The sequence below is a fragment of the Crocodylus porosus genome, unplaced genomic scaffold, assembly GCF_001723895.1.
Source record: "Crocodylus porosus isolate Cpor-Errol unplaced genomic scaffold, CroPor_comp1, whole genome shotgun sequence".
NCBI lineage: Eukaryota > Metazoa > Chordata > Crocodylia > Crocodylidae > Crocodylus > Crocodylus porosus.
The window spans coordinates 29,702,162-29,728,980 of NW_017728913.1; the positions used below are offsets into that span (position 1 = coordinate 29,702,162).

General features: G+C 40.5%; 1 protein-coding gene across 1 annotated transcript in view; it reads left to right on the forward strand.

Moving 5' to 3' along the window:
* NEIL3 (nei like DNA glycosylase 3) overlaps positions 1-26,535 on the forward strand; it is a 51,073-nt gene extending 24,538 nt beyond the window's left edge. Inside the window, exons 4-10 of the mRNA XM_019534647.1 lie at positions 799-1,012; positions 4,010-4,084; positions 5,966-6,132; positions 13,376-13,545; positions 18,875-19,292; positions 24,001-24,175; positions 25,741-26,535. Of these exons, the coding sequence (XP_019390192.1) occupies positions 799-1,012; positions 4,010-4,084; positions 5,966-6,132; positions 13,376-13,545; positions 18,875-19,292; positions 24,001-24,175; positions 25,741-25,923 (1,402 nt within the window). The 3' untranslated portion in view covers positions 25,924-26,535. The remainder of the gene's footprint in view (positions 1-798; positions 1,013-4,009; positions 4,085-5,965; positions 6,133-13,375; positions 13,546-18,874; positions 19,293-24,000; positions 24,176-25,740) is intronic.
* The last annotated feature ends 284 nt before the right edge of the window (positions 26,536-26,819 follow it).

Sequence of the window (26,819 nt, forward strand, 5' to 3'; positions counted from 1 at the left end):
AAATAGGATTTTTCATTTTAAAGCCTGAGAAATATTTGTCATCTAAATGACATATGTAGCTATACATAAACACTTGAACCGTGAAACAATTGTGGCAACTGGATGGACATTCAGATCTGGTTTAGGTCAGGAATAAAGCAAATCTGATGATATCTCTGTGTCCTCAGACACTAAAGACACCAAACTAACAGCCTGATAATGAAATAAATTGCACTGTGAAAGCTGTGCTTTGTACTAGAGCTGCATTAAAGTAGATTTCCCAGTTCTGTTATCCAATATGATATAAATATGGCTTCTATTGATTAAGTAATTCACAGTCTCTATTGTACTTGTCTTTGTATGTTCCATCTCTATGGAATACCTCTGTTTAGTAGAGGGGAAACTGAGATCCAAGAGAAGAAATTATTTGCCCAAGGTCACACAGGAAGTTAGCGCATGAAATTGAACCCAAGTTTCAGGCAGGTGCCATGACAAATGGATCATGTTAATTATGACTGACACTGTGTGTAGCAGATGCCCAGTTTTGGAAATGGTATTTAAATGCAGAGCCCTGGAAATTATTCTTACACTTGTTCTGAACAAAGATGTAGTATACCTGTCCTGGTACTAGCCTGTTCCATTTGTTTGTCAGTTAGAACTGTCATACATTTTTTGAAAGGAAAATGCTTCTGTCTGCCATGGTTTTTGGATCTCTTTATAGCATATTATAACAATTTTAATTGCTTGTTTGAAACTCCTGTACATGGTTAAATTGTTGCCCTCTTTGTGGAAGTTAGAGGATTTTTCTCTGTCTTTCAGGAATGCAGTTGAAAGTGAGCAGAAAGTAAGAATGATGGAAAGCCTGGATGTATGCTCTCCAAAATTTAGTTTCTTGAGAGCAGAAAGTGAGATTAAGCAGCAGAAAGTCCGCATGTTATGTGATGTGTTATTGGATCAAGCAGTGTTACCTGGTGTGGGAAATATCATAAAAAATGAAGCTCTCTTTGACAGTGGTCTCCATCCAGCTATTAAAGTAGGTGAAATATTTTGAGGAATGTTCTCTAATTCTGTCTTTGCAGGAAACATAAACACAAACAATGTTTCATTTCTTGTGGGGAAGCAAGTTGTTTTTGTCTGAATAATTCTCTCTCTTCCTTCCCTGTCCTCAGTTCTTTTGACCCTCCTGAGCCCTACCAGTTGTGCTTGCTCATCCTCCTCCATGGGAGCTAGTAGGGCACTCTGGAGCCTGTTGGCACTGTTTATGTATTGGTTGGTAGAATTACTACTGGACTGAGTAAGGGTTCTGCTTGCTACATCTGCAACTCAGATGCCTTCTTAACCAAGAATTAATTTAATTTTGAGATGGTGACCTTCTGTTTTGCACTGTTATTCAACCATGATATCGCCAAGCCAAGCAATTATAAAGTAAATTAATTAGGAGGTAACAACAGTCACATTTTCCTTCCTGAGTATCTACAAAATATGTCTTTGTTTTAGCTATTTTAAATTTCACTTTGCCTTCTTTATATTCATTTACTTTTGTTCCTCACACTTTGGTTGGCTATATTTTTTCCCTTGTTTTGCATATGCCAGATCTCTTCTGATATGAGGATCCAAACATGGAGGGGAATTCTCTGTCTTTCAGGAGGAATCTGCTTTAATAATCCCTAAACAATCATAGATCTCATAGATTCTTAAGTAGGACAGGTTGCTCAGAGAGGTAGAGTGATTATTCCAAGTCAACTGAATAAAAATCTTTCTAGCTTTTAACTATATGAAAACTAAATCAAAATAAGGTACAAAATTAATGGGGACCCATTTTGGAGTTGCGGGATAGCTCATCTCAGCCTGACCCTAACCTTGTAGGTTAGACTTTAAGCCTTTGCTTTAATGCTTGCTGTCGACTCCTATACTGGGTGTAATTAATCCTCCCTCCCTAGTCCCATTTTTTTTTTTACCACTGTTTCAGCCAAACTGGCTTAGTTTGCTCCAGAGTTTTGATTCAGGACACACTCAAAAAGCCTGCAATATCTACCTGCAATGCCCTCCACTCTGGCAGAAGTTACTCTACTTCTTCCAAGTGGAACAAGGCTTCTGGCATTACCCAGCAAGACTGTTACAGAGAATCCTACATCTTGATTCAGCTGCTACAGTTCACCTTCCTCAGATACATTTGGTACCTTGGTAGCATATTTGCTGCAATGTAGCTGTATATGGATGTGCACATGCTTTGGAGGCAGACAGCAGCTGCTGCCAGAGCTTTTGAGTATAGGTGTAACCACTGGTTATAATCAGCGTTAGTTGTACTTTTGCTGTGTCTTCTGCAGCCAGAGTCATTTTTATTGTCACTTCTTATAAATGTTCGTTCAGCAGGCTTAATACAAATTATGCCTAAACACCATTCCAGCTGCCAGAGGCTTGTCTGCACTTTGGTTCCCATTAATTTTAACTGGTTTAACTGAATTGGTGGTGAATTCTTTGGGGTAAGCATCCCTTTCATAGGAACAGCTCTAAAGTGCAGATGGTTCTTTCTCTTCTGCAGGTGTTTTGTTCACTCTGTCTGCCTTTCTCACAGTCTGAGCCCTGCAACTTCAACAAAACAACTTTCCACCTGATAATGAAAGCCAGGTTCATATGTTGAAACCCTTTGCCCTTCAACTTTCTCCCCCCTAAATTACAAGGTAAACAAAAATGTCTTGTGGTATGTCCTATGGGTTAATAAATCTGGACTCTGGGAGTGCAAAGGACAAAGAATTTCAAAGTTCGGGAACCTAACAAAAATGTTGTTAGCTACTCTCTTCTGATTAAACTGAGGAGCCTTTAGCTCAAGTGTCTCCATGGAGATGTCACACAAGAGAGGAGCATCCTATCTGATAACAAGGTTCTGAATCATTTAGGTCTTTCCAGGTTAACAGCAACATCTTAAAATCTACTGTGAAACCAAGAGGCACCCAATACGGATAACTACCTGAAATAAAACCCACTCTACTCTCCATCTATTGGGAACTTTTAGGTCAACAGGGAAGCAAAATGCTGATATATGGTACCTCTCCCCCCCTTCCCCCCATCCAAAGAATGAGGGAAAGCGTCACAAACTACAATGCTGTAGAGTAGTCAGTAATGCAAAAGAAGAGGAAAAATAAGATACAGGACCCTGAGCACCTGTCGGAGCTTTCTCTTTGTCTGTATAAAATCACTGTTTTAAGTCACTTCACTATGGTTTCTAAACGTATTAATGTTGCCTTAAAACCAGGGAATTGCTGGTTTTCCTCCCAAATGAACAGCAAACAGCAGGGTTGATATTGCCTTAAAGTATGCTTCAGTTTTCTCCAAGCAAGTGCCCAGTTACCTTCTCCTCCAAGCGAGCGTGCAGTTAATTCTTCAATAAACCAATTTCATTGAGCATTACAAAGTATTAACTTGAAGCATTATTAAGATATAATCTTAATAGTTTTAGTAATCTTAGCAAGATATAATCTTAGCAAACAGTAATTGTATATTACCAGTATCACACATCTCAAGAGCTGGCCAGGCATCCTCAGGGCAGGCTGGTTCCTTGAAGGGAGAGCAGATGTCTTCAGTTCTCAGGCATCGTTGGGGTGCGGGAAGAGGATGCTTCTTCTTTTTGTTCAGGTAGTAATATTTATAGTCCTTTAGTCACATAACTACCAATTAAGTAACTTTCTGTTTTTCATCCTCAACCTGAATTATGTCTTCACTTTATCACTGTTTCCCTCTTTTCTTGGTACCAGGAGCCATCTGCTCCAGATATGGGTAGAATGCTCCATAACAAGCCTTTTTATCAGACTCTTGCAGAAAAACAAGCTACATCAGACTTTTTTTTCTGTAGCTAGCAGGTTACACAATTGCATAACTCTGTGAATGTACTCTTAGCTAACTTATGTCAAGGCTACTTTAAGCCTTGCAGACCCAAGGGACAATTTCAGTCCTGTCAAGCATCAAGAGGCTAAACTGGCTCTACATTAACATTGTAGAAATTTACTATATCAAAGTATTGCCTTATTCTCAGGTTTGTCAGCTGACAGATGAACAGATACACCACCTGGTGAAAATGACCCGTGATTTTACTCTTCTTTTTTATAAGGTAAGGACAAGAATTTCTAAGAGACCATCCTCTGAAACTTTCCACCAAAATATATAATCCGTATATAGCCATCTAGTGGAAATGGTGAAAAATAGAAAAGCTGTAAGACAATGCATTAGAAGTGGGAATGAAGTTTGGTTTATACGCTATTAAGCCCACCATTTATTAGAAAGTGAATAAGTGGTGAAAGTATGCAGGCAATTGTATCTATCCTTTTTTATCTATAACATTGTTGAACAGCAAGTGTCTGGATTTTTAAATAGCTTTTGACATTTCACAGCTAGTATCCTGCAAGACTATGTCCACGTGTATGCATATAATCAAATACTTTCAGAATAATAGGCTAGAGCTGGAGTATTAGATCTCCAAGGCTACTTGGGAAATAACCCTGGTGAGAAACTGGCTGCCATCCCGAACTGATGGGTAGAGGGATGGTATGGGGATTCTTATCGGGATTCTGCTGGAGGGGCTGCTCTTTCTTCTTGTTCAGTCTGTAGTTCGTAGGTGTTTGATAAACTTGAAACAAGCCATTTAGCTGATGGAAGTTGTTTGGAAGGTGCTTCGTCTTTCTTTGCCCAACCCTATAGCATCAGTAGTTGTCCGGTTCTTCCCCAAGGAACACTCCAGTGCCTGCTGGCAGCTGTTGTTGTTCCTTTACTTTCCAAAATAAATGGGATAAAGTGACCCAATTTTTGTCTCTTTTACATCCCCATTCAGAGATATGAGCTACAGCACTGAAATGATCTAATATCAAGTATATTTGTACTTGGTTAGTACCCATTAAAGATATAAGGACTAAGGATCAGGTCCTGTTCCACTCTGCTCAAGTCCCTGGAAAACCATTAATGCCAAAGGGAGTGTTTTTTTTCTTATTGCTTTTTGTGACTTGGTCTTAAGGCTAAAATAGAAATAGTAGATATATTAACTGCTTTCCCGGAACTTGAACATGGTGAAATAGGACCGTGCTTTCTTGCCAATAGGTGGGATAAGTTGAAGCCTGAAGTGTCTCTGGATAGTTGCATAGTTTCCCAAAGATGGTCCTGAATCATGTTTTGAAAGTTAGTGTCACAACTAAGAGCTACAGTCATAACTTTTTTAATGGAGGGTTTCCATTTTGCAAGAATAGATTATATTAATTCCTTAATTCAGTAGTGTTACTGAGGGAGTTGATACTGGCAGCAGCCCTGGGTGCCACTTATGATGTGAGAGGGTGCAGAAATACCTGCCACTACAGTGGCCGCTGGTTGCTGCAATGGGCACAGCAACAGCCAGTGATACCCCATGCGTCCCTGCTGCCCTAAGCATGGCCATGGTTCTGTGTGTGTGTGTGTGTGTGTGCGTGCATGTGCGCGCACGTGCGCGCTGAACTTAATGCTTTTGGTGTTTGCTAGGCATGCTCAAAGCATACATATCAGATTGGCCCCCTTCAGTAATTTGGGTGCCAGTATCTAGTTTCTCAATGCAAACAGGACTTAGGTGGGAGTTGCCTAGCTCCTCAAGGAGGGTGTGGGGAGAAATGCTGGTGCCTAGAGAATTTATAGGTGAAAAGAGGTACCCAGTGAGACTGGACACCTCCTGGGTTAGGGATATTTCTTTGATTTTTGGCCCGTAATTCTGAACATATAACAGAAAATCAGGAAGAACTCAAATGAGAATGAATAGTTAAGTGTATTAATTTATGAACAAGTCAGAGACAAAGTCAATAGCAGAGTGTGACTGTCTTCACTATTTTTTCTTAACAAATTTTTATCTGCATAGTTGGTTTATGTGTGTGCACATGTATAAATATTATTTAAAATTGTGAATTTTCATTGAAAGATCAGGAGGACTAGAATCAGATCAAATCTGTACCTCAGAATCTCATTATATATTCTGTTTTAGTGCCGCAAGACTGGATCTGCACTCTATAAACATTACAAGGTATACAAACGTCCAAACTGTGGCCAGTGCAATGGAAAGATCACTGTTTGCCGTCTAGGAGAGAATAACAGGATGACATACTTCTGTCCTCAGTGTCAGAAGGACAAGCCTCAGCTTATTGACGTAAAGTATGACATTTGCTTTCAAACCCTTTAAAGTGTGGCTCTGCTGAGTGTAGATGCTGATGTAGAAGTAACGTACTCGTCTTACTCAAATAGTTCTGATTCCTTGGTGTATTCAAAAGTGTATGTTTTGCTTCCACTGTGGGTTTTTTCCTTCTTGTTCTGTTAGCAGTTCAGAGGCAGCTCAGTTGAGAGAGAGAGAAGAATTAAATTTCTATTTGCACATCAGAGTTGTTGACTAAATTCCAATCGGCTTCAATTATTAGTTGAATTCCATTTCCAAATGCACATTCAAGCCTTTGAAATTTTTTGAACCTTCAACTGTTAACCTGTATAATCTTGTGAATTATACAGCTGCTTCTCTTAGTCTCCCTTCAGCTGGCCACCTATTGCTCTTCTTACTCACTAGAAGCATCCTGTCTTAAATTAGGTCCCCTTGCTGCAAACGCTTAAACCTGTATTTATTTTTACACACGTCAGTTGTAGTGCTCTCAGTGAGATTACTGACGTGTGTAACTGTTAGCACTTTGTAAATCTTCGTAGGGTAGGGGGATTAGATTACAAGGTTTTGGTTTAAGAACTGTCTTCCTACAATGGGGCCCTGATCCTGACCAGGCTGCTGGATTCTACATCATAAATTGTTAGATGTAATTTATTGGGAATAAAGGAGCTGTCCAGGTATTATTGAGAACAAAATAAGTCTGTGAGGTTTTGTATTTTGACCTACAAAATATTATAATTGATGCTGATGGGTGAGAAAGTAATGTGGCAGTAGAAACCTTTAAATTCTATATTCCTTACATGTTCATAACAACTATCTAGCCTTACTATAATAGATTTATGTTTGATTTAATTTGGCTTTGCAAAATCAAGAAAACCCAAAACCTGAAGGTGGCTACTAAAGTGACCAGTGACTTCAGGTCTTTCAATTTATAGGCGGCAAACTTTGGAATAGGCTTCCCAGAGAGGTGGTGCTCTCACCTTCCCTGGAAATCTTCAAGAGGAGACTGAACAGGCACTGGCTGGGGTCTTATGACCCCTCCCACCCTCAGTGCTCATTCCTGCCCATGGCAGGGGTCGGACTAGATGATCTTCTCATTGATTCTATGATTCTATAACTTGTTCACATGAAAGGCGGTGATATCTAGAAACACTCTGAGCAGGGATTGTTGGAACTCTCTTGCACTTTTTTCATGACACCCAAAAGAAATACTTACTGGTTACTTCTGAAAATCCTGGCCTGTGTTCTTATTTAATATGTTATCATTTAATAGTCTTTCTTATAATCTTATAGTAGAAAGGGATTTCAGGGATCATATTATCTAAGCCCTTGTATAGCTGAAGGATTTGCTGTTTCCAAGCCAGTGGTTCTCAATTGTTTTGAAGTCTAGGCACCCCTTACTGAACTCAAGACACCCTTCCCCAATTTTTTGAATTAAGTGGCAGTCAATGAAAAAAACTAATTTATATATTACAGTGATTACCTCCTTGCAGAAGGGCTGGACATAGGGGATGAGGAATTAGCCAGGAAGGAACAAGCCTTATCTGCTGATTTCCTTACGTCTGGCTTATCTCCTCACAACTTCCTGCACCCTTCAAAGGATCTGGTGGCACCCCAGGATACTGCAGCATCCAGGCTGAGAATCACTGTTCTAAGCCATCCTATATAGATGTCTACACTGACTCTTCTTCAAAGCCTCTAAAGAAGGAGATTCCATAACTTCCTTAAGCAGCTTGTTCTATTTTCCTACTGTTCTTATAGTTAAGAAGCTTTTCCTGAGCCTTAATCTAATTTTTTTCTTGCTGTTGTTGTTTGGACCCATTGTCCCTGTAGTCTAAACCCAAAGACTGTGCTTGCAGGGTGTTAAGTTGAATGGCAGATAACCAGGGGTAAGTTCATGTCTTTGGTATTCCTACTGTTGCTGGCACAGGGTGCCCGAGGGAGGCAACAATTGGGTTCGTTGCCCAGTGTGCGTCGCGCCAATAAACACACCGGGGGGAGAAGTAGACAGAGTTTATTTGAGCTCAAGTAAAAGGCGCAGGGAGACTGCATGGTCTCAAATCCTGCGCCCCTAGCCCTGCAACAGTGTATTTTTATACCCTGTTCTGCAGTAGTTTTCCACTAGTTGGCTTCCAACCCCCCCACCCCCTTCCCTCCTCCATTCTCTCTCTGAGCGGTGTCCTTGCATTCCACAGATAACAGTTTTAGGGAGTTTCAGCTTGCCTGCTACTCATCCTGTTTTTCCAGTATTACAGGAGGTTACAAAAAGTTCAAGGAAAGGGTTACAAAGGTTCAGGAAGAGGGGGCCCTGGCTCGCCCGGGCCTAGAGCAGAGGGGCTTCATCGACACTCGTGGTCTTCCATCCCTCTGAGTTACCTAGGGTTATGCCCAGTGACACCAACACTACCACTTGGCCTGAAAGCGCATTTGATACAAGGATGAAAAGGGCAGTCATGTATTTAGGCAATTTGGCTGCTTGCAGACGTTAAAAACAAACCAACCAACCAACCAACCGGCACTTTAAACTTGGTGTGCTACCATGCGGAGCCCATTACATGCCCTGAAAAGGCAGTGCATTAATTGGACCCAGCTCACCCAACATCTGTATAGATTGGGTGCTTTAGTCAGGCTTTTTTGGTATTTTTATCAAATAGCTGATTGAATCTAATAGCTGATTGGAAGATTGTGGGCTTAACTGCTCAACAGTTCTGCGGGTGGAAAACTGGCTGCATAGTAGGACCCAGAGAGTTCTCATGAATGGCTCTGTGTCATCCTGGCAAGAAGTAGCCAGTGGTATCCCTCAGGGGTCTGTGCTTGGACCGGTGCTTTTCAACATCTTTATCATGGATTTGGATATGGGGGTGAAAAGCTCGCTGGCCAAGCTTGCAGACAACACCAAGTTATGGTGTGGTCATACCAGAAGATAGGTTGCAGATACAGGCAGACCTGGACAGGCTGGAGAGTTGGGTGAACTAGAACCAGAGGAAGTTCAACACTCAGAAGTATAAGGTGCTCCATCTGGGGGCAAACAATCCCCAATGTACCTACAGGTTGGGTGGCGAAAATTTGACTTGCACCATGGCTGAAAGAGACCTAGGGGTGTAGTGATCGACCATCGCATGAACATGAGCCAGCAGCGTGATGCTGTGACCAGCAGGGCAAACAATATGCTGACATGCGTTAATCGTTGCATCTCATGCACAACTAAGGAAGTGGTATTCCCACTGTAGTCTGCACTGGTGAGACCACAGCTGGAGTACTATGTATGGTTCTGGGTGCCGCACTTCAACAAGGATGTGTAAAACTTGAGAGGGTCCAGAGAAGAGCCACCCATATGATCAGGGACTTGCAAAGACAAGCCATACAAGGACAGGCTGATGGACTTGGGCCTCTTCAGCCTACAGAAGAGAAGGCTGAGGGGATTTGGTAGCGACTTACCACTACATCAGGGGAGTACATCAAGAACTCAGTGAACAGCTGTTCACCAGGGTACTCCTGGGAAAGACCAGGAGCAATGGATACAAACTCCTGGAAGGCTGCTTCAGGCTCAATTCCAGGAAAAGCTCCTTCACAGTCAGGATGTCCAGACTGTAGAATAAACTCCCTCCAGTGGTGGTGAAGTCACCTACCCTGGAAATCTTCAAAAGGAGACTGGACAGTCACCTTGTTGGGGTCACTTGACCCCAGTTGTCTCTTCCTGCCTAGTGCAGGGGGACCGAACCCGATGATCTACAAGGTCCTTCCAGCCCCTAACAATCTATGAATCTATGAATTGGCTTTAGATAAAAGTACGAAAAAGCCCTGTTAAAGCTCCTGGTCTATACAGATGCTGCAGAGCTGGATTAAAGCAACAGGCTGCTTCTTCCAGTAAAGCATGGGTTATGTTGGTTTTTTTGTTTTTGTTTTCTAAATGTTTGCAAGCAGCCTTGATGTTTGGGCTTTACAGTGAAAAAGAAAAACTTTTGTTCTAAATGAAAGCCTTTGAATGTGCAGAAAAGTTAAGAAACCTCTAATTTTGCTATACTCTAAGTCTGGGATATGTTACATTTTATTTTATTATGTTTCTTATTTTTCTCTCTGTGGATTTTGCTGAGATGTTAACATTTGCATGTTATAAAGACATTTTTAGCCTTTTACCAGTTTTGTTAGCAGCTCTTTTTCTGCTTGTTAATTTGGAAAAAGTGAAAATACATTTGGTATGACAGCAGGGGTAAAGGGTAAAATTTTCAGAAAATGTCTTGCTTTCATTGAAGCATCTGAGAACATAAGTCATTCTTTACCCCCTGTTTTCATTAGGATAACGAAGCTTTAGAGAACACTTACGTTCCTTCTCCATTAGGCTATACCCCATCTCCCAAAGATCTTTGCTAAAGATTTATAATCATCTTTGAGTCCAGATCAAATGGAAAATTCCAGCATAGAAGACAAATATTTTATTGATAAATTTCTGAAAATATAAAGCGAGGGGTTTTAATTAAAAGTGTTTTGAAACAGGCTTGAAAGAGAGTGGTGTTCTTGGGTCAGATAAGAAGGAAAAGATGCAGGAAGAACTGCTTTATTTTTCCCTTTGTACCATCCTAGAACAGACTGATATGTAACTTTCAAACAGCAGTAAAAGTGCAGCTGTATAACTGTTACTTGCAATAATATTGTTTCTCAAGTGTGTGCTTTTTCTCTAATATTTGGAAAAAGTAGTAAAAGAACAACATTTCTCTTTTCTTCTAAGGGTGGTGCAAGTGTCAGATCATACAGTGTTCTATCACTCTGTATATTCTGTTGGACAATCCCTTTCCTAGAATGAAATGCATCTACTTCAAGTGTCAAGGAAACATCAATCTACTGTGTCAAGGTTTTCATATTGTAAGGCCCAAAAGAACCACTGACCTGTCTACCTTGATATGCAAGTTACAGAATGTTATCCAGTAGTTCCCGCATTAAGCCCAGTAACTCGTATATTTGGACCAGCTTACAATATTAGTAAAATAACCTAAACACTTTCTTTTACCAAATCAAGCCTATCCTGAATCTTTAAAATAGCTAATGAAATGAAAACAGATCTGGTGAAATATACATAGAAATATTTTAGATTCTGTTAGATGATACAGACTGTAACAAATCCTAGAACTGCATTCCTCATTGGTGACTGACTGGTAGGATGTATTCTACCCAATACTAAACCCCCTTCTTCCCTACCCACCCCCATCTCTCTCCATCCCCTGGGTTGGGGGAAAAATTCAGTATCTGACAAATTCAAAACCCAAACACCTCACAGCGTAAGGTGTAACAAGGCCTTATGGGAGCAGTGCAGCAACACTTCCAAATTAAAAGATTTAAGCTTTCACATGCACACACAGATGCATGCACACAGTTTTGAGAGGAATTTTTAGACAGGTTTAATCAAGTCTGTTTAAAAAAAATCCTTTTGTATTCTGTCTGTGGCTGAATTGGTTTCCCAGAATTGAAACCACTCATCCACTTATGCCTGATTAAGTAACATCAGGGAAAGAAAAGAGATGTGTTAAAACTGAAACTTGTAAAGGTAAACAACTCTCACCCTTCTCAAAATTGATATAAAATAAATGTTTATGTACATGTAATATGGTAGCATGTTCAGACCGAGTAATGAAACTAATCCTTCCTTCCAGGTAGTAACTATTATTGTAAACAAAGTAAGTGCAGCTATAGTAATGGTAGTTACTTCTAATGAAAACAATTGCACATCAATTTTCTGAATGTGAGGCAGGAGTTCCAACTTGGCTTATCGATCAGCAATCAGGAATGCGGTACCTGCAGTTACAACTGAAAAAGGATGGGTTTGATTTATCAATGCTCCAATTCTCAACAGATTACTAAATGCTAATGATTTTATCAGTATTCCTGAAACTGGTATAAAAAACAATTTCTTCTATATGTCCCCCCCCCCCCCTTTTTTTCAGTTGTGAGTAAAAGATCATGCTTTGTACGGGCTGGATTCTCAGCTATTTGCTCTTATTACAACAGTGTGGATTGCTGTACACCAGTGTGATGCTTATATCAGTGGAAGAGAGTAAAGAAATCAGTTAGGGCATGAACATGCATAACAATCAGAATGGTTTAAATGTGGTTTAAACCTGAAGCAGCCAGACATACAAGCCTGTTAAACTGGTTTAAAGCCACCTAGAATTGTTCAAAAGTATACATGGAAAATCTATTTTGAATTGGTTCACTGTGAACTGGTTCAGTGTTATGCATAGCCACCAACAGTTCTGTGACAAGGGTTTCCTGGCATCCCACACTGCATCACAATCTCTTTTCCCTCCCACCCTCCCCTGCCCCCACTGCTTCAATTGGCGACTCTGGTATGCCAACTGTGTCTTCACTCCCTATGCAACTGCAACTCCTCATGACACTTCACTCCCTGCCCTGCAAACCTAGAAACTAAAAATCATGGGCCCAAGCAACTCTGGGGCCCCCCCTTTCCACCCCTTCTCCCAGTCAGGCAAGCACACTGCAGACTGTTGGTTGCAGACTATTGCAGTTTATTGAATTCATGTTCAGGAGAGAAGGGAACGTAGAAAACCCCAGCCATAGGTGACCAACCCCCACTCTGCTCCTGCCCCATCCTTTCCCCATCCCCACAGTAAAGCATGTTGGACTGGGTGCTCACTCCCACCCCAGCACTTTGCACGGTTGTCAACCAGTTCCCATTTAGTGTCATTTTGAAACAGTTTGATTGCTACGAGTGGTTGCACCTTTACATTCAATACTCTGGCACCAACTGTGCAATCTTGATCAGTTTGACCTCTCTAAGCCTTAGCTTTCTCATTTGGTTATTCATTAATGAGGACTCTGAAAGGGAAGAGCAAGGAGACTGGTAGTGGAGTGCTGAATACAGTTTCCCACACCTCATTCTCAGGGTTGCTTATTGAAAAGGGCAGGGGTTTGGAGCTGAGAAAAAGGCTAGGACATCCAGCTGTAGAGCAGAGTGGATAATAATTAACTATTATTAAGGCACTATGAGATCTTTGACATGCCATTTTAGTTTGAGTAATTCTTATATTTATTAGCTATTCAGTATTGAGGAGGAATTGCCCTTTGGGTAAAGGAAGAGTCTAACTCTAATCTTGACATTCTGTCCGAGCTATGATAGGCAGCTGTAATACAGGTACTACTGTTCTCCAGCCCTGCGTCTCCCAGCACATATTGGTGCAAGTCAATTTGTAGAAGAAACTTCACAAAATGTTAACATCATTTATTTTTGTTTCACAGCAAACTGCCAACTAGAAATAGCCTAATTGGCTGGGCATATGGCAGTGGGTCATGTTCTAATGAACATGTAGCTCAGAAATCTGAAGAAGAGTGGACGTGTATGCTCTGTACTCTAATAAACAAGCCTTCTGCTAAGTTCTGTGATGCTTGTTTGACTTCAAGGCCTGAAGGTAATGAAGGTTTGGGGTGTTTGTTTTGTATTGTATTTACATAAAATGTTGTGGAAAATGGTATCTTGTAGGTAAATTGAAAACCTTTTGTTCTTTTATTTGTTTCATGGTTGTATTTTTAAGCTTAAGGCCAAACTTGAAGGTCAGACTTTTGGAGGATGTAACGTAAAATATAACCTTGTGAACTGCATGCTTGAATAATAGCGTGTTTAATTATTTAACATGGATGCATACATGTGAAATTCATACACGAGTGATTTAACTGACCCTTTAAAGTCTAACATATAATTAAAAGTCTGATTCTATAAAGTGCTGAGCATTCTCATAACTCCCAGTGAAATCAGTGGAAGTTGGACACAGCTCAAGAAGCCCCAGGGAGACAGGTTCTCCCTCTTACAAAGAAGCCCTATGGCACAGAGAAGAAATGTCACGATGTTTCTGTCTTTCCTTCAGTTTTCTAATGACAGGCCATGTGATTAGAAGTGTTAGGAAGTCCTAGCTGGATGCCAGAAAAAATCCTAACCCCCAGAAATTCTTACCTTCAGAGAAGGGATAACTGTGGGCTCTGGTAGTAAATTATCCAGATAGCTGGGCTCCTGCTGGAGTCTTAGTACTTTTGGCAAGATCTCCATGAGACTGCTCAGTAGCTGCTGTGGAGGGGACCTAGAGAGAGGGAGAGAAAATAGTACATATTGAAATAAATATCCATCTATCTGGAAGCCTATGCATCAGACAAGGAGTGGTGAAGCAGAAAGCAGATTTCCCTCATCTGGTTTCTTCCAGACCCAGTCCTTATAGATCCCTGCATTGGAACATTGATGTAGGGGAGGAAGAGATTCCTGCTTCCAATCCTTCATGTTAAAAGGAAGGACTCAGCTCAAGAGGCAGGCTCAGAAATCTTTGGATTGTTATAGGTATCTCAGGAATCTTAAGCTCAGGCATTGTGTTTTTCGGGGGGGGGGGTGGTCTTCTTACAGTACAGTGGTATGTGCCATTTTTACCTACAAAACAGATCTATATCTGTTGCACTACACTATGCTTAATGAATTATTCAGTAAAGCTTTATTTGGCAGTTTTCAGCAACTTAATGCATTATTCTTCAGTCCTAATGTTTCATAAACTTGAGATGGAATAGGTTATTTAAAGAAGAAATCATACAGCTGGAAAGGATGAATGTTCCTACTGCATCCTGTATTCCATGCCCCAATATTAAAATTTCACTGAGTTTAAATACATCATTCAAAGTGTATATGCCCAAGAAATTGTCTTAGCTGATTAGGGAACTTTTTGACACACAATCCCTACAATATGTCTAGGTTGCCTACTCAGTTTAAAAATCTCAGCCATGGTGCTGATCACTACATTTCTACTAACTTTTTAAAACACTTTTAAAACTTCTAGTTCATTTCACGTGTCTTTGTATAGCGAGGAGTAGAATGTGTTGCTCTCCTGTGTCATGCTTAGCTGGCATAACTTTCTTTCCCCAGGCCAGGAAAGGAGAGCATGTATCTGCAGATAGCACAGATTTCTGTAGCCAGTAGAGGCTAATCTCACTGGCAATTTTCTTTCAAAAATCCCAGTGCCAGGAATCTGAATGCCTTAGTCTGTCCACAAATTCAGATTTGCCAATTAACTTCTCTCCTGGAATTTATACAGCCATCTGGTTTTCTAAAATGTGCAGCAGTTTCTGAACAATAAAGGCTCTTGAGCTTAGTTTTAGGACAAAATCCTGATTATTCTGTATCTTTTTTTTTCCATCTTAGTTGTGCAGCTCTAAGATGGCATCAAAGACTGAGGTTTGGAGTTTGAGGATTTGGTTAATAACTTTGTCTACAAATTTCAAAAAAAAATTTATGTATGATTTTGTTTGTATTTCAGGAATTGGTATGAAATCTGACTTTAATGGCTGGCTTTATTTGGCTTTTTTTCTGAAGCTTGAGATTCCTGGTCCATGTGTGGTCTGCTGCTTTTATACTGCTATTTTGCTTCCTAATTTAGTTAATGTTTGTAGGAGGACCTTGCCCCGAAAGGCAGCCATGACATCCCCTGGTGGCCGTATTACCTCTGCCTCACCTTTGCTCCTTAGAGTACCCTCCCTTGTAGGTCTTTCTTGCCATGCCTTGATAGATATTTTCATTCTTAGGGAGGCTGCCCCCAGGACCCTGAAGTGAGCCTCAGCTCACCTCTTCACCAGCTTACATACCTAGTTGTCACTAGTCTTTCCCTGAGGTAGTAAATCACTTTAGAGGGTTCCAGTGTCCACATAGCCATGACTATGCCTTGCAAATCTTACTCTTCACCAGCCTATGTAGGCTTCAACCATCTTGGCCTTAGCCTGCTGGTTGCTCTGGTTGGAGACTTCTAGCCTAGGCCCACTTGCTCTGGCTTGGCTTCTGGGTTCCAGCCTGCCTGCATGTCTTTCTCTCTCCTGTTAGGCCTTTGGCCCTTTCCATCTTGGCCTGTCTCACTCTGGCTCTGATCAGGCCTTTGGCCCTCTCAGGCCTAGCTTATCTCTCCATCTCACCCTCAGGGTGCAGACTCTAGCTCTCTTAGCTTTAGCCTGTCTGTCTTGCCTTAAGGGTGCAGGCTCTGGCCCTCTAGGCTTTAGCCCACTCCTGTTAAGGCTCAGAACCTGGAGTGCCTCCTGTTCACTTCTACAGCCACAATCTAGTCCTCTAATCTAAACTGCAACCAAAATGTTAGCAACCTACTTCAAATAAAATTCTCAAAGCCCCTCTGGGTGCTCGTCATTTGACTACAGAAGCTCCCTCCCCTCTTGCTGGCTGCTCCTAGCCCATGGAGTACATCCTGCCTTGCAGGTTTTGCTCCCTGACAGCTTAGGCTGACAGGAGCTCTTCACTGCAGAATTCAGAGCAGTACTGGCATCTCTGTCTCAGGGACCCAGGTTTATATTCCCTGAGCTCCCCCTCAACTAGTCAGGTGTTTCCCCAACCAGCAGCAGGTGTGCACCCTAGACCTAATGAATTATTCTCCTTACTGAACTGCACTTCTTTCTCTCCTTCCTACTTGGCGCCCTGTCCTATTGGCCTATTTCTCTGCAGCTGGCTACTAGGTAGGTCTTTGCATCCCTGTGGCTCCCTAGCTGCCTATCCTGCAGCTAGCCCAGGTTTAGCTGCCTGATCCTGCCCGGGGGCCCTATCTTGTGCACTCTCCATCTTAAAGTAACACTAACCCCCTGTTACAATGCTTTTGAAGTATTTTGAAGTTTTTGGAAGAAAGTATATAAGGTATGTAAAGATTTAAAATTTCTAAGGACATGTCAGTTCTTTGGCATAAAGTGTTGCATATAGAATCATTAATTGTATAACCACAGCTGTTGGAGAGAAGTTATTTGCCTGTAACTCAAATTCTTAATTTTCTTTTCTAATGGCAAATCCTACCTACCTACTATTCGTCCTCCTTGAACTGACTTCAGGGTGCTAAAACCAGTTTGATTCCACTGTATAGCAGAACCAAAATACAAGGAGATTGCACCTTTGTGCTCTATGAAACAAATCTATCTGAGAGACTCTTTTTTTATTTCTCTGAGGGTAGTCACCTTTGTGCTACTATAAACATTTTTATATGGCAGCATGAAGGCCAAGCACACAGACACCCATCCGCCTTGTCGCTTCACAAATGCCCAAAATTTGTGGCTGCAACATGGGTGGTATCAGTTTGTGTCGCTTTATTGCAGCAGGCATCCGTTAGGTTTATTGCAGGACAGCATGGTCAGCCCAGACCTGCCTGTGCTCTCCAGCTACCCTGAGCAGGCACTTTCAGGGATTCAGGGGCCCAATCCTTCGTGCCTTGAGAATAAGACTTTCTAGGGCAGTGGTGGGCAAAATGCAGCCTGCGGCCTGGATGTGGCCTGCCAGGCCATTCTATCCAGCCTGTGGGGTCCCCCCAAAATTTAGAAAATTTAATATTTTCTGGCTGCCTGTCATGTGGCCCTTGATGGCTTGCCAAAACTCGGTAAGCGGCCTGCCACCCGAAATAATTGCCTACCCCTGTTCTAGGGCATGCAGGATCAGGCCCCTGAAGCCCTGGGACTGGTACTTCTCAGTTTCCCCATCTGGGACTCCTTGGGTACCTGTTGACACTGGTGTGGGTCCAGGGCTAGGATTGACAATTTAGTTGATTGGTAGCTCCAGACCCAGAAACATACTGGAGTGTCCAACTTGTTCCTGTGTGGTCTCAGGGTACTTCTTTGTAAGCAGAGAAAGCTGAGGTTTCCCCATCTACAGAGACATATCCCAGAGATCCCTGGGATATGTCTCTGTAAGTGGGGAACACACCACCTGTTGTCCTGCAAGATAAGTAGGTGGGACAATGGATGACATGCACTTTGCCCAGTGAAGCAGATCAGTTATGCTATCCTGGCACAGTTGATCTTCATTTGGTGACACCTATTTCTAGTCTGGGAGACTGGAAGGAGGGTTAGCAAATATGCACCTAGATTAATCCCTTATTTGCCCGATGTGTGATCCTCTTCAACCCTCACACGGTAGAAGGATGTATCAGAAGTGATCCCTGCAGAAGGAAATCTAAGGGGAAAAGAGATCATTTCTAATTCCTGTGTAGCCCTTTTCTGTGTAACCAGGTCAGTTGGGTGGTCCCCTCAAGAAAAACATTTTTCCAGAGTGAGCTAATTATTTTAAAAATTAAGAAACCTGGAATTGCAATATGCCTGTCTTCTGAAATGGTTATATTCTGTTATACAACTAAATAGGCCTTGATTCCTGCCTGCAGTCAAGGAATTTACAGTTTAACTTAATAAGTAAGCTACAAAGGAAATGCCTGTATTTCCTTGATCCCGAAAGGCCTTTTCCACAGTTATAGATTTGCAGTCCTTGATTCTTAGGGAAAACTTTATGGTATAGAAAGGAATACTGATGGCTCAGTAGACTGGCACTTTTCTTTCTCAGTCAAGTACTAGTGCTTTGACATGGAACAGTGCATTGCTGTTGGAGATGCCATCGTTTAGAAGCTACTCATATTTGTGAATGTTAAAAATATACAGTTGTCTTTTTTCAAAGAGTAAATAATCCCTATGCTTGGGCCAAATTCAGTTTTGTATCATTCCCCCTGTAGTTTCAGTTGTATACAATAGTCTGCACATCCAGTCCTTTTAAGGTTGCTCTGCTTGATTTGAAAAGGGGCTGCACCTCTATGATGGAGGAAACTATTCTTGTGTGTATCTAGTCAAGGAAATATAGATCTTTCAAGATCAGGCTCCATAAATATAGAATGTTTTATTTTCATATGTAATCTGTAAACATGGTGATAGACTTTCATACAAATGTATAACCAAGCCTTTTTCTCCAAGTTCCAAAGGTAGAGAATGAGGAAGAGTCAACCGCTTTTAACAGCAGCCTAGTCAAGTACCCTTGTAACAGCTTTGGAAAACCAGCCACAGAAATAAAGGTCAACAGGAGAACAGCATTTGGAACTACAACTCTTATTTTGACAGACCTTGGTAGTAAATTCAGTCTCTTAAAAAATGAAAGACGTGAAAATAAGACACCAGATGGGAGTTCTCCGATTAGTGATGATAATGGTCGGTCACTGAATAACACTTCTAAGTGGAGTGGAAGCAAATACAAATATTATTCAGCAAACTCACCTGTAGGAAATACATCTTCACCTTCCCATCAGCAGTCTAACTTTTCTAATCCTGTACAGAAGAAACAGAAAACAGATCAGTCGTCTCCAAACTTACAGAGTAGTTGGAGTTTATCAAGCAGGTATGTAGTCTTCCCAAATTCAAACAAGCTTTTTCTATCAGGTACAAAACTAGTTTGAAAACAAATTTAAGAATTGGAAACTAATCTAAGATTTTTCTTGTTGCAATGACTTGTTTTAAGCCATCTGATATTTTACTTTGAGAACCCAGGCAGTTTCCTCATATCTCTTGTGCTGAACTGACAGTACAACATCAAAAGCGCTTGGTCCAACTACAGAAGGATAAGAGACAAAAGAAGATACAGTTGCATGGAGATGGAGACATGGCCAGAATAAATGGAGAGCACAAGAGAACTGGAGCTAGAGTTATGACGAATGACAGTTAAATACAAAGGAAAGAAATAAAAACAGAAAAAAGGCAATGGGAACATGTGAAATAAGATTAAAAAAATTTGAGGGAAGGTTACTAGAAAAGGAGCAGAGAGGCACTAGTCTCTAACATAAGGAGGAATTTAACTAATCAATTTAATCAAACCAATTTAACCAATCAGTAAAAATTACTGAGTATTCTCTCAAATGCTGCCCTCCACCCCCCCCCCCACACACACACACTCACACAGAGAGAGAGAGAGAGAAAGTGGGACAGCATTATAGGGCAAGGTGATCAAATGATTTGTTGAAAGATCCAGTGCTTAGAAAGGTATGCTTGGAAGTACATTGCTCTGAACTGTCCAAAATGATAACGATATTAATTGGAATGGAAGAAGGGACATACTTCACATTTGAGGACTCCTATTTAAAAAAAAAAAAAAGACAGGATAAGGGGTTGACATCTTATTTGCCACAAACTTCTATGTGACCATGGTCAAGTCACTTAATCTCTACCTCAGTTTCTCATTTATAAATTAAGGAAATGTTTTCCCAATCTTTCAAGAATCTGGGGCATTTGGATACTATATAAAGGGACCTAACATGTCACAATGAACTTAGCTCAAACACATCAGGATGACTTAAACTTTTTCTCTAACATCTATGATGCTTGGTTTTGCTAGTTTTGCAATTTAAATCTTGCATCCCATCTCATTCTAAGCAGCATTCTTTTGGGCCCAATCAAAATGCTTATTTCTTGAGGTGCTTCCACTTGAAAAAGATAAGTTGTAAATTTCTCTGGTTGGTTTGATTAGTAGAAAGTGTATCTGAACAGCAGCTGAAAAATACTATTCTAGAAACACTGGAACCAGTCAGAAAACTTGCTAGCAGTACTGTTTATTTTTCCCACTTGGTAATCGATAGTCTGTGGTTAACTGAACAGTAGAAACATTACCCTGAGCTATAGAGCCTCACTTTTTCCTAACCTGAAAATATCTTAAACTATTGCCTTGGAGACGGTACAGGGATTCATTATTTCTGGATTATTAAAAAACTTTGAGGGTTCCAGTATTGTGTATATTAAAAACTAAAATAATCTTTTTTTCCCAGTATTTGATTATTTTAACGTTAATTTGCTTTGTTGCAATTATCTGGATAGGCATATCATTATATTTTTCCTACTTTAAAGCCAGATTCCTGGCTCTGATTGTAGAGAAATTTGAACCAGTGACGATGAGCAAGGAGAGACTCATCAGGTTCCTATGGTAAAATTCATCTCTCTCCCCCGCCCTAATTGAAGGTAGGATCGGAGAGATATCCATACCTCTTGTGGAGTTCACTACATCCTTGGATCACTGCCAAAGGTAACATCCCTGGGCAAAATAAACAAACTGCTTCTGAAGATTAATTTTTTGTTGCCTTGGGAATGGACCAGATTGCACCATATGGCAGGCACTTGCAAAAAAATTTCTTAGGGAGGATACACCCAGACCTCTCTCTAGGGTCATAAACCTCACTTTAAATTACCCAATTTAAACTCTGCTCTGTTCTTTCCAACATATTCAGCATACTTTTTCAGGAATAGCATATAAATACAGCACATTTTTTAGGAACCATACAACTTAAAGAATAGAATCAGCTAGAAAACTACATTTGTTTGAAAAGTTTTTTTGTATACTTTACTTAAAAGGAACAGCCAAGATTACTAGAATGGAAAGGAGGTAATAACAGCTTTCTTTCCATTAATTTAGTGCATTTGTCCAGATTCCAAAAGTGCTGAGCAATCTGGAATTGCACTAAAAAATAAACTTTTAATGTCTCATCAGTTGCCCTGATGGTTGCTGATCATTTGTTCTTCATGGGTCACAGCCTCAGTTGAGGTAAACTAGTATAGTTTCAGTGACAGTGACTGGCATCAGAGCTATGCTGATTTACCCCGGTGAGTTACTGGACCAATCATCTACATTAGCAGTCTATTTGCTCTCAAGCTCATTCAGTTAGCCTCACTGAGCCCTTTAAATCATCATTTTGAGTCAGAAAAGCCACTACGGGTAGAAACAGATGTTGCCTGATGTTGCATTTGTACTGCCATAACATTTTTTGATGGCACACAAGTGGTGGGCAGATACATTCCTACCTTGTGTCGTGCTACATAAGTGGATGGAACAAAAAGTAGCTTAAAATAGTGCTGCTTTATTGAGGGGAATGTCTTGTTTGTGTAGTGGAGGGGTTGGAGGGAGCAGGCAGGGAAGGAAAGGGAGAGGTCTGGCTTCTTGTCCCCTGCTGCTGCTTTTGGGGATATGAATCTAGGATGACATCCAATAATTAGATTCTCAATATGGAAAATTATAACAAATTTATAATTTTCCTCATTATAGAATCATAATTATTAGGGGGATGTCTTAAACTCAGTATAACCTTACATTCAGGTAAATACAGTACAGTGTTCCCATTGCTATATGAAAGTAAGTAATTGCTAAGAAAACTGTCAAAGATCCTGTAATAAAACGACAAATTAAAGCTAGGTGGCTTTTAGCGTTTTCTAGATCATGAACCTCTGCTAAAAATAAAATGTTTTGGGAGCTCCCCACTTTGTAATTATATTAAAAATATTAAAATAGAGAGGACTGAATGCATAACAAGCATAACCTAGACGGGTTACTAGTCTAAATAATATAAAATACAACAGGTGAGAACTGACTGAGAAGACGTAGAAGCAAGGGTAACCAGTTATACAAATGCCTCACTTGTTGCATACATAACTTGTGCTCATAATGTGCATGAAAGTTCATAATAAATTTTTTCCTCTTCAAAATAAAATAATAGAAAAATAGGGTCGGAAAGGCCCTCAGGAGGTCATCTAGTCTAACCCTCTGCATAAGGCAAGATCATCTCCTAGAACATAAAAACTGTCTTTTACTGGGTCAGACCCTCATTGTATCTTGCTCAGTACCTGGTGTCTCTCAGTGGCAGAGTGGATGCTGAAAAAGAGAGTGAACTGGGTATGACCACATTTTTGTCTACTGTTGCACTCCCACTCGTGGCCTCCAGCATTTAGAGCTTGGGCAGTTTTGATTCAGAGGCTGTACCCTTACCTCCCATGATCAATAGCCACTGATGTACCTTTCCTCCAAGAATTTGTCCAATCTCTTGGACAATCTTTTCTCTGCACCTTCTCTAGTTCTATATCCGTTTCTGCTTCTATGTCTTACTAATAAACAAATAAACAATCTCTAGGAGCATCAGTCATGGACCTAGGAGCCTGCTATCTTAAACACTGCAAACACAGGGGGAAAACTCCCTGTTTTGATGAGTTTATAGACAGACTGGGGTGCATAAGATTGCAGTGACATGATACTGGCTGGATGATAGTAGTGTTAGCACATCACCAGAATAACTCTTGTCAACTATTCTGTAGGCACTGCAGTGAAGGAGGGTTTGGGTGTGGGTTGGGCTGGGTTGGTTTTAATTATGGATTTGGAGAAGGCTAAAGGGACCTAGCTTTGTAGATATTTATGGGAAACTATTCCTAAGCATGAAGGATAATGTGGGAAAAAGGACAACGATTCTGATTTTAAAATTGAAGAGATGAATGATGGGGGCTACATACTTCTCTTTCCATCCCCCTTAGTATTTCTAATAGTGCATTATTAATCAGGTCCACAAACAGTGAAACGTACCTGTTGGGAAATCTTTAATAGGAAAAGAAATCTGTTTTCAATGAAAACTAATGAATATGGTTTCATGAATTATATTTAGATAATCTCCAAGCATGTTTGGTCATAACAGTAAATGAGAACAAAGCTTCCTTAGCATTTTTGTAAAATTCATATTTCTACTGCATTAGCTAGACAGTTCTTTGTTGGGATACAGTTGGAATCAACACAGTAGCTCTGATCAAAGGGAATAGAAAATTGTGTCTGAAGTAAACAGGTATATGGCTGAATCCCTATGGCTTTTTCTAAGCTATTCATGATGGTTTTCCACAGTGTGAAAAGCCGACCAAGAAGATTGTTACTGTGATTCTGGAATTTGGTATATTTTTAACTGGTTGAAAGCAGAAAACCCATATTGGCAAATTGGTGTAACACCGCCTGTTTTTACCAACCCCTATCCCCTCCCACCCCTCAAAATATCTAGATTTAAATTGGAGATCCCTAATTTCTTTTAGGATTTGAAATCTAAAATAAATGTAAATGTTCTGGAAATCATTCAGCTTGTGAAAGAAAAACAAATGCGGTGGATTAAGAAACTAAGTTCCATCTGGCTGTCATTGTGTGCAAAGGTAGAATAGCTATCCTGTCTTAACTGTAGGAGTATGGGCATTAGGTTTTTTTGTTTCCTGGTGCTCTTAATCCTTTTAACATTGTGCAGGAGTTATTTTGTAACCTGTCATTACAGTGAACCTGGAGCTAACATGACAGATGGTACTTGTACATCAAATGCAGGCTGTCCTCGCTGCAGTAAACACAACCGCCTCTGCAGTCTCAGAGTTGTGAGAAAGGACGGAGAAAACAAGGGCAGGCAATTTTATACTTGTCCTCTACCCAAAGGAATCCAGTGTGACTATTTTGAAGTAAGTACAGGACTTCAGAGCTTGTAAGATTTCCAAGGAAAGAAAAAGGACTGTTAGCCATTAATTTAACCATTGTGTTTGCTTAATCACTTTCACTGTAGAAAGTTTTAATTTGTGATACATTTAGATTTAAAATGTACTCAAAAGTTATTCTTGTTTGCTAAACAGATAAAAGGTACCAAAGAAGGTATCTGAAATTCAGGCCATCAGTTGTTTTCTGCATGGGGACAGTTGGATTGCTGTGGGTTTATAAATATATATTACTTAAAAACAATAGCTTATGTCCATCTTGAGGGCAACAACAAAAAATCTATGACATGTTAATAGCCATAGCAATTAGAAATACATTATTTCCTTCCAAATAGTGAAGAATGTCGAAAAGTGTGAAGACACTTCAAAGAGAGCCAGGGCACATTTTGTGACTTTTGAAACATAAGCAACGTAATTTATTTTGGATACAGTTTTTTGGAGTTGTCTGTGTCCCTCTGACTTTCACTGGGGCTTAGATGCCAAAGGGCAAGACATTCAAAACATATTAAAGTGCCTAACAGTGCAGATCAATGCATTCATTGCTTATTCACTTCTGAAAATCTCCCTGTCTGTTTAACTCCCATTGAAATTAGTCCATGTAGTCAGTTGCTACAGAGCTTGGGGATAGCACCTGGAAAAGGAAAATGAATATTCTACCTTCAGTCTGATGACTTTGGACTTTTTGTTCTACTGTGGGTGGGGAGGGAATTGTTGCTAACAGGATGCATCTACACGAGCCATTAACATGCAAAAATAACATGCAGAGCTTATTGATTATGAGCTTATTGCTCTGCAGTTTATTGCTCCTGAGAAGCTCCTGGGCACTCAGTTTACACATGCCCCAGGATCACAACACACTGAGCCAGGTTGCAGCAGACCCAGCTGGCAGAGGGTCCAGGAGGTCAGCCTGCCAGCTCAGGGCTGCTCCAGCTGAGCTCAGTATGCTGTGGATGGGCTGGCTTAGGCATGAGGGTGCTTCAGCACAGGTCTAGCTGGCAGGCAGTCCCTGCACTGAAACACCCTAGTGCTCCAGCCAGCTGCACCAAAACCCCTCCTCAGTAGGGTAGGACTTGTCAAGTTTATTAGCTTTGTGCACCCCAATAGGGGTGCACATGTAGATGCTGAGACATTTACTGCACAGTTAATCAACTGCGCACTAAACGTCTTCTATAGACACGCTCACAGTGATTCAGGCCAACAGCTTTAGAACCATGTACTTGAGAAATACCCTTCTAATGACAAATGAACCTATTTACTAAAGCATCTGTTTGCTTTTATTGTTGTTAGTAAAATGAGAAAATTGCAATGTAAATTCCATTGGTCTATACATGTGGCAAGCGGGGCCAGTCAGATGAATTTCTAACATAGTAATTCCCTCATGATAGCATCCCTCAGAAGAAAATTGTATTTGATAATTTATTGGGAGGGTCTGTCCTACTGGTTTAAATTCCTGCCACTGATTCAGAGAAAAAAATTCTGACCATCAGATTCATCAACACTCATCCTAAATAATATGATTTATTTTTTCCCTGCAGTGGGCAGACTTACATTTTCCGTCCTGCAATCATGGAAGACGCTGCATTATGAGGACAGTGTTGAAGATTGGTCCTAATAATGGAAAGAATTTTTTTGTATGCCCATTTGGGAGAGATAAACAGTGTGACTTCTTTCAGTGGGCAGAAAATGGGCCAGGAGTAAAGATTATACCAGGATGTTGAGAGATTAATTTTCAGATAGTATAGATTAATCTGTTCAAATTTACATTTACTGTAGTTCTGTTCTCCAAAGTGTATTATTTTAGGAGACTTGATAAAACCAAATCTGCCTGTATTATAACTTTTAGACTTTTCTCTCTAATCCCTACCCAGTGCTGTTCTTTGTTTTCTGTTCACTACTGGTTAATAGTTCTGGCTGTTTTATCTAACAATAGCACCTTTCAGAATGTGCAATTAGCATATCTGGCCTTCTGAAAATTAAACAGTGGTAATATTAGCATACCAGTTTCCTAGGAGAAGATCCACTTTTGAGGGGATGGAAAAGGCTCATGCCTGCTTGCTCGCTCGCTCTCGTTAAGGTGTTGCTGTCACTTGCAGCTCATGTTCTATTGTAATACACTGTCAGTGCAGTATGTCTGCTTTTGATGGTGTGTCTATATCCTTTGTGTAGGTATCAGTTTAGTCTGTCAACACTAGAGAACTTCAAATATTTGTTGTAGATATGATTTATAGAAAGTATATATTTAAAAGCATTTAAAATGGATAATTTTAATAAGATTGTCACTGTTTTTACCACAGAAAGTGAAATATATTCAATAAAAATACTTCATTTTATTTTTATAGTTCCACTATTTGTATGTGTGCATATGTGTGTTAGACTAGGAACTAATTAGTGTTAGATACTGTGGCCTAAATGGTGGATCTTGGCCGACTGGCTAATCGACGGACTAGTTTAGAGCATCTATCAGAATTATGCTAGTCCCTTGTCTGTCAGTAAAGTCTCAGCTAATTAAGAGCACCAGTATGAAAGGTAAAAACTGAAATTAATCTATCAGTTTATTGAGGGGGTAATTAACAACAACAGGAGAGGGAGGATGGGTAAAGCATTACTAATTACT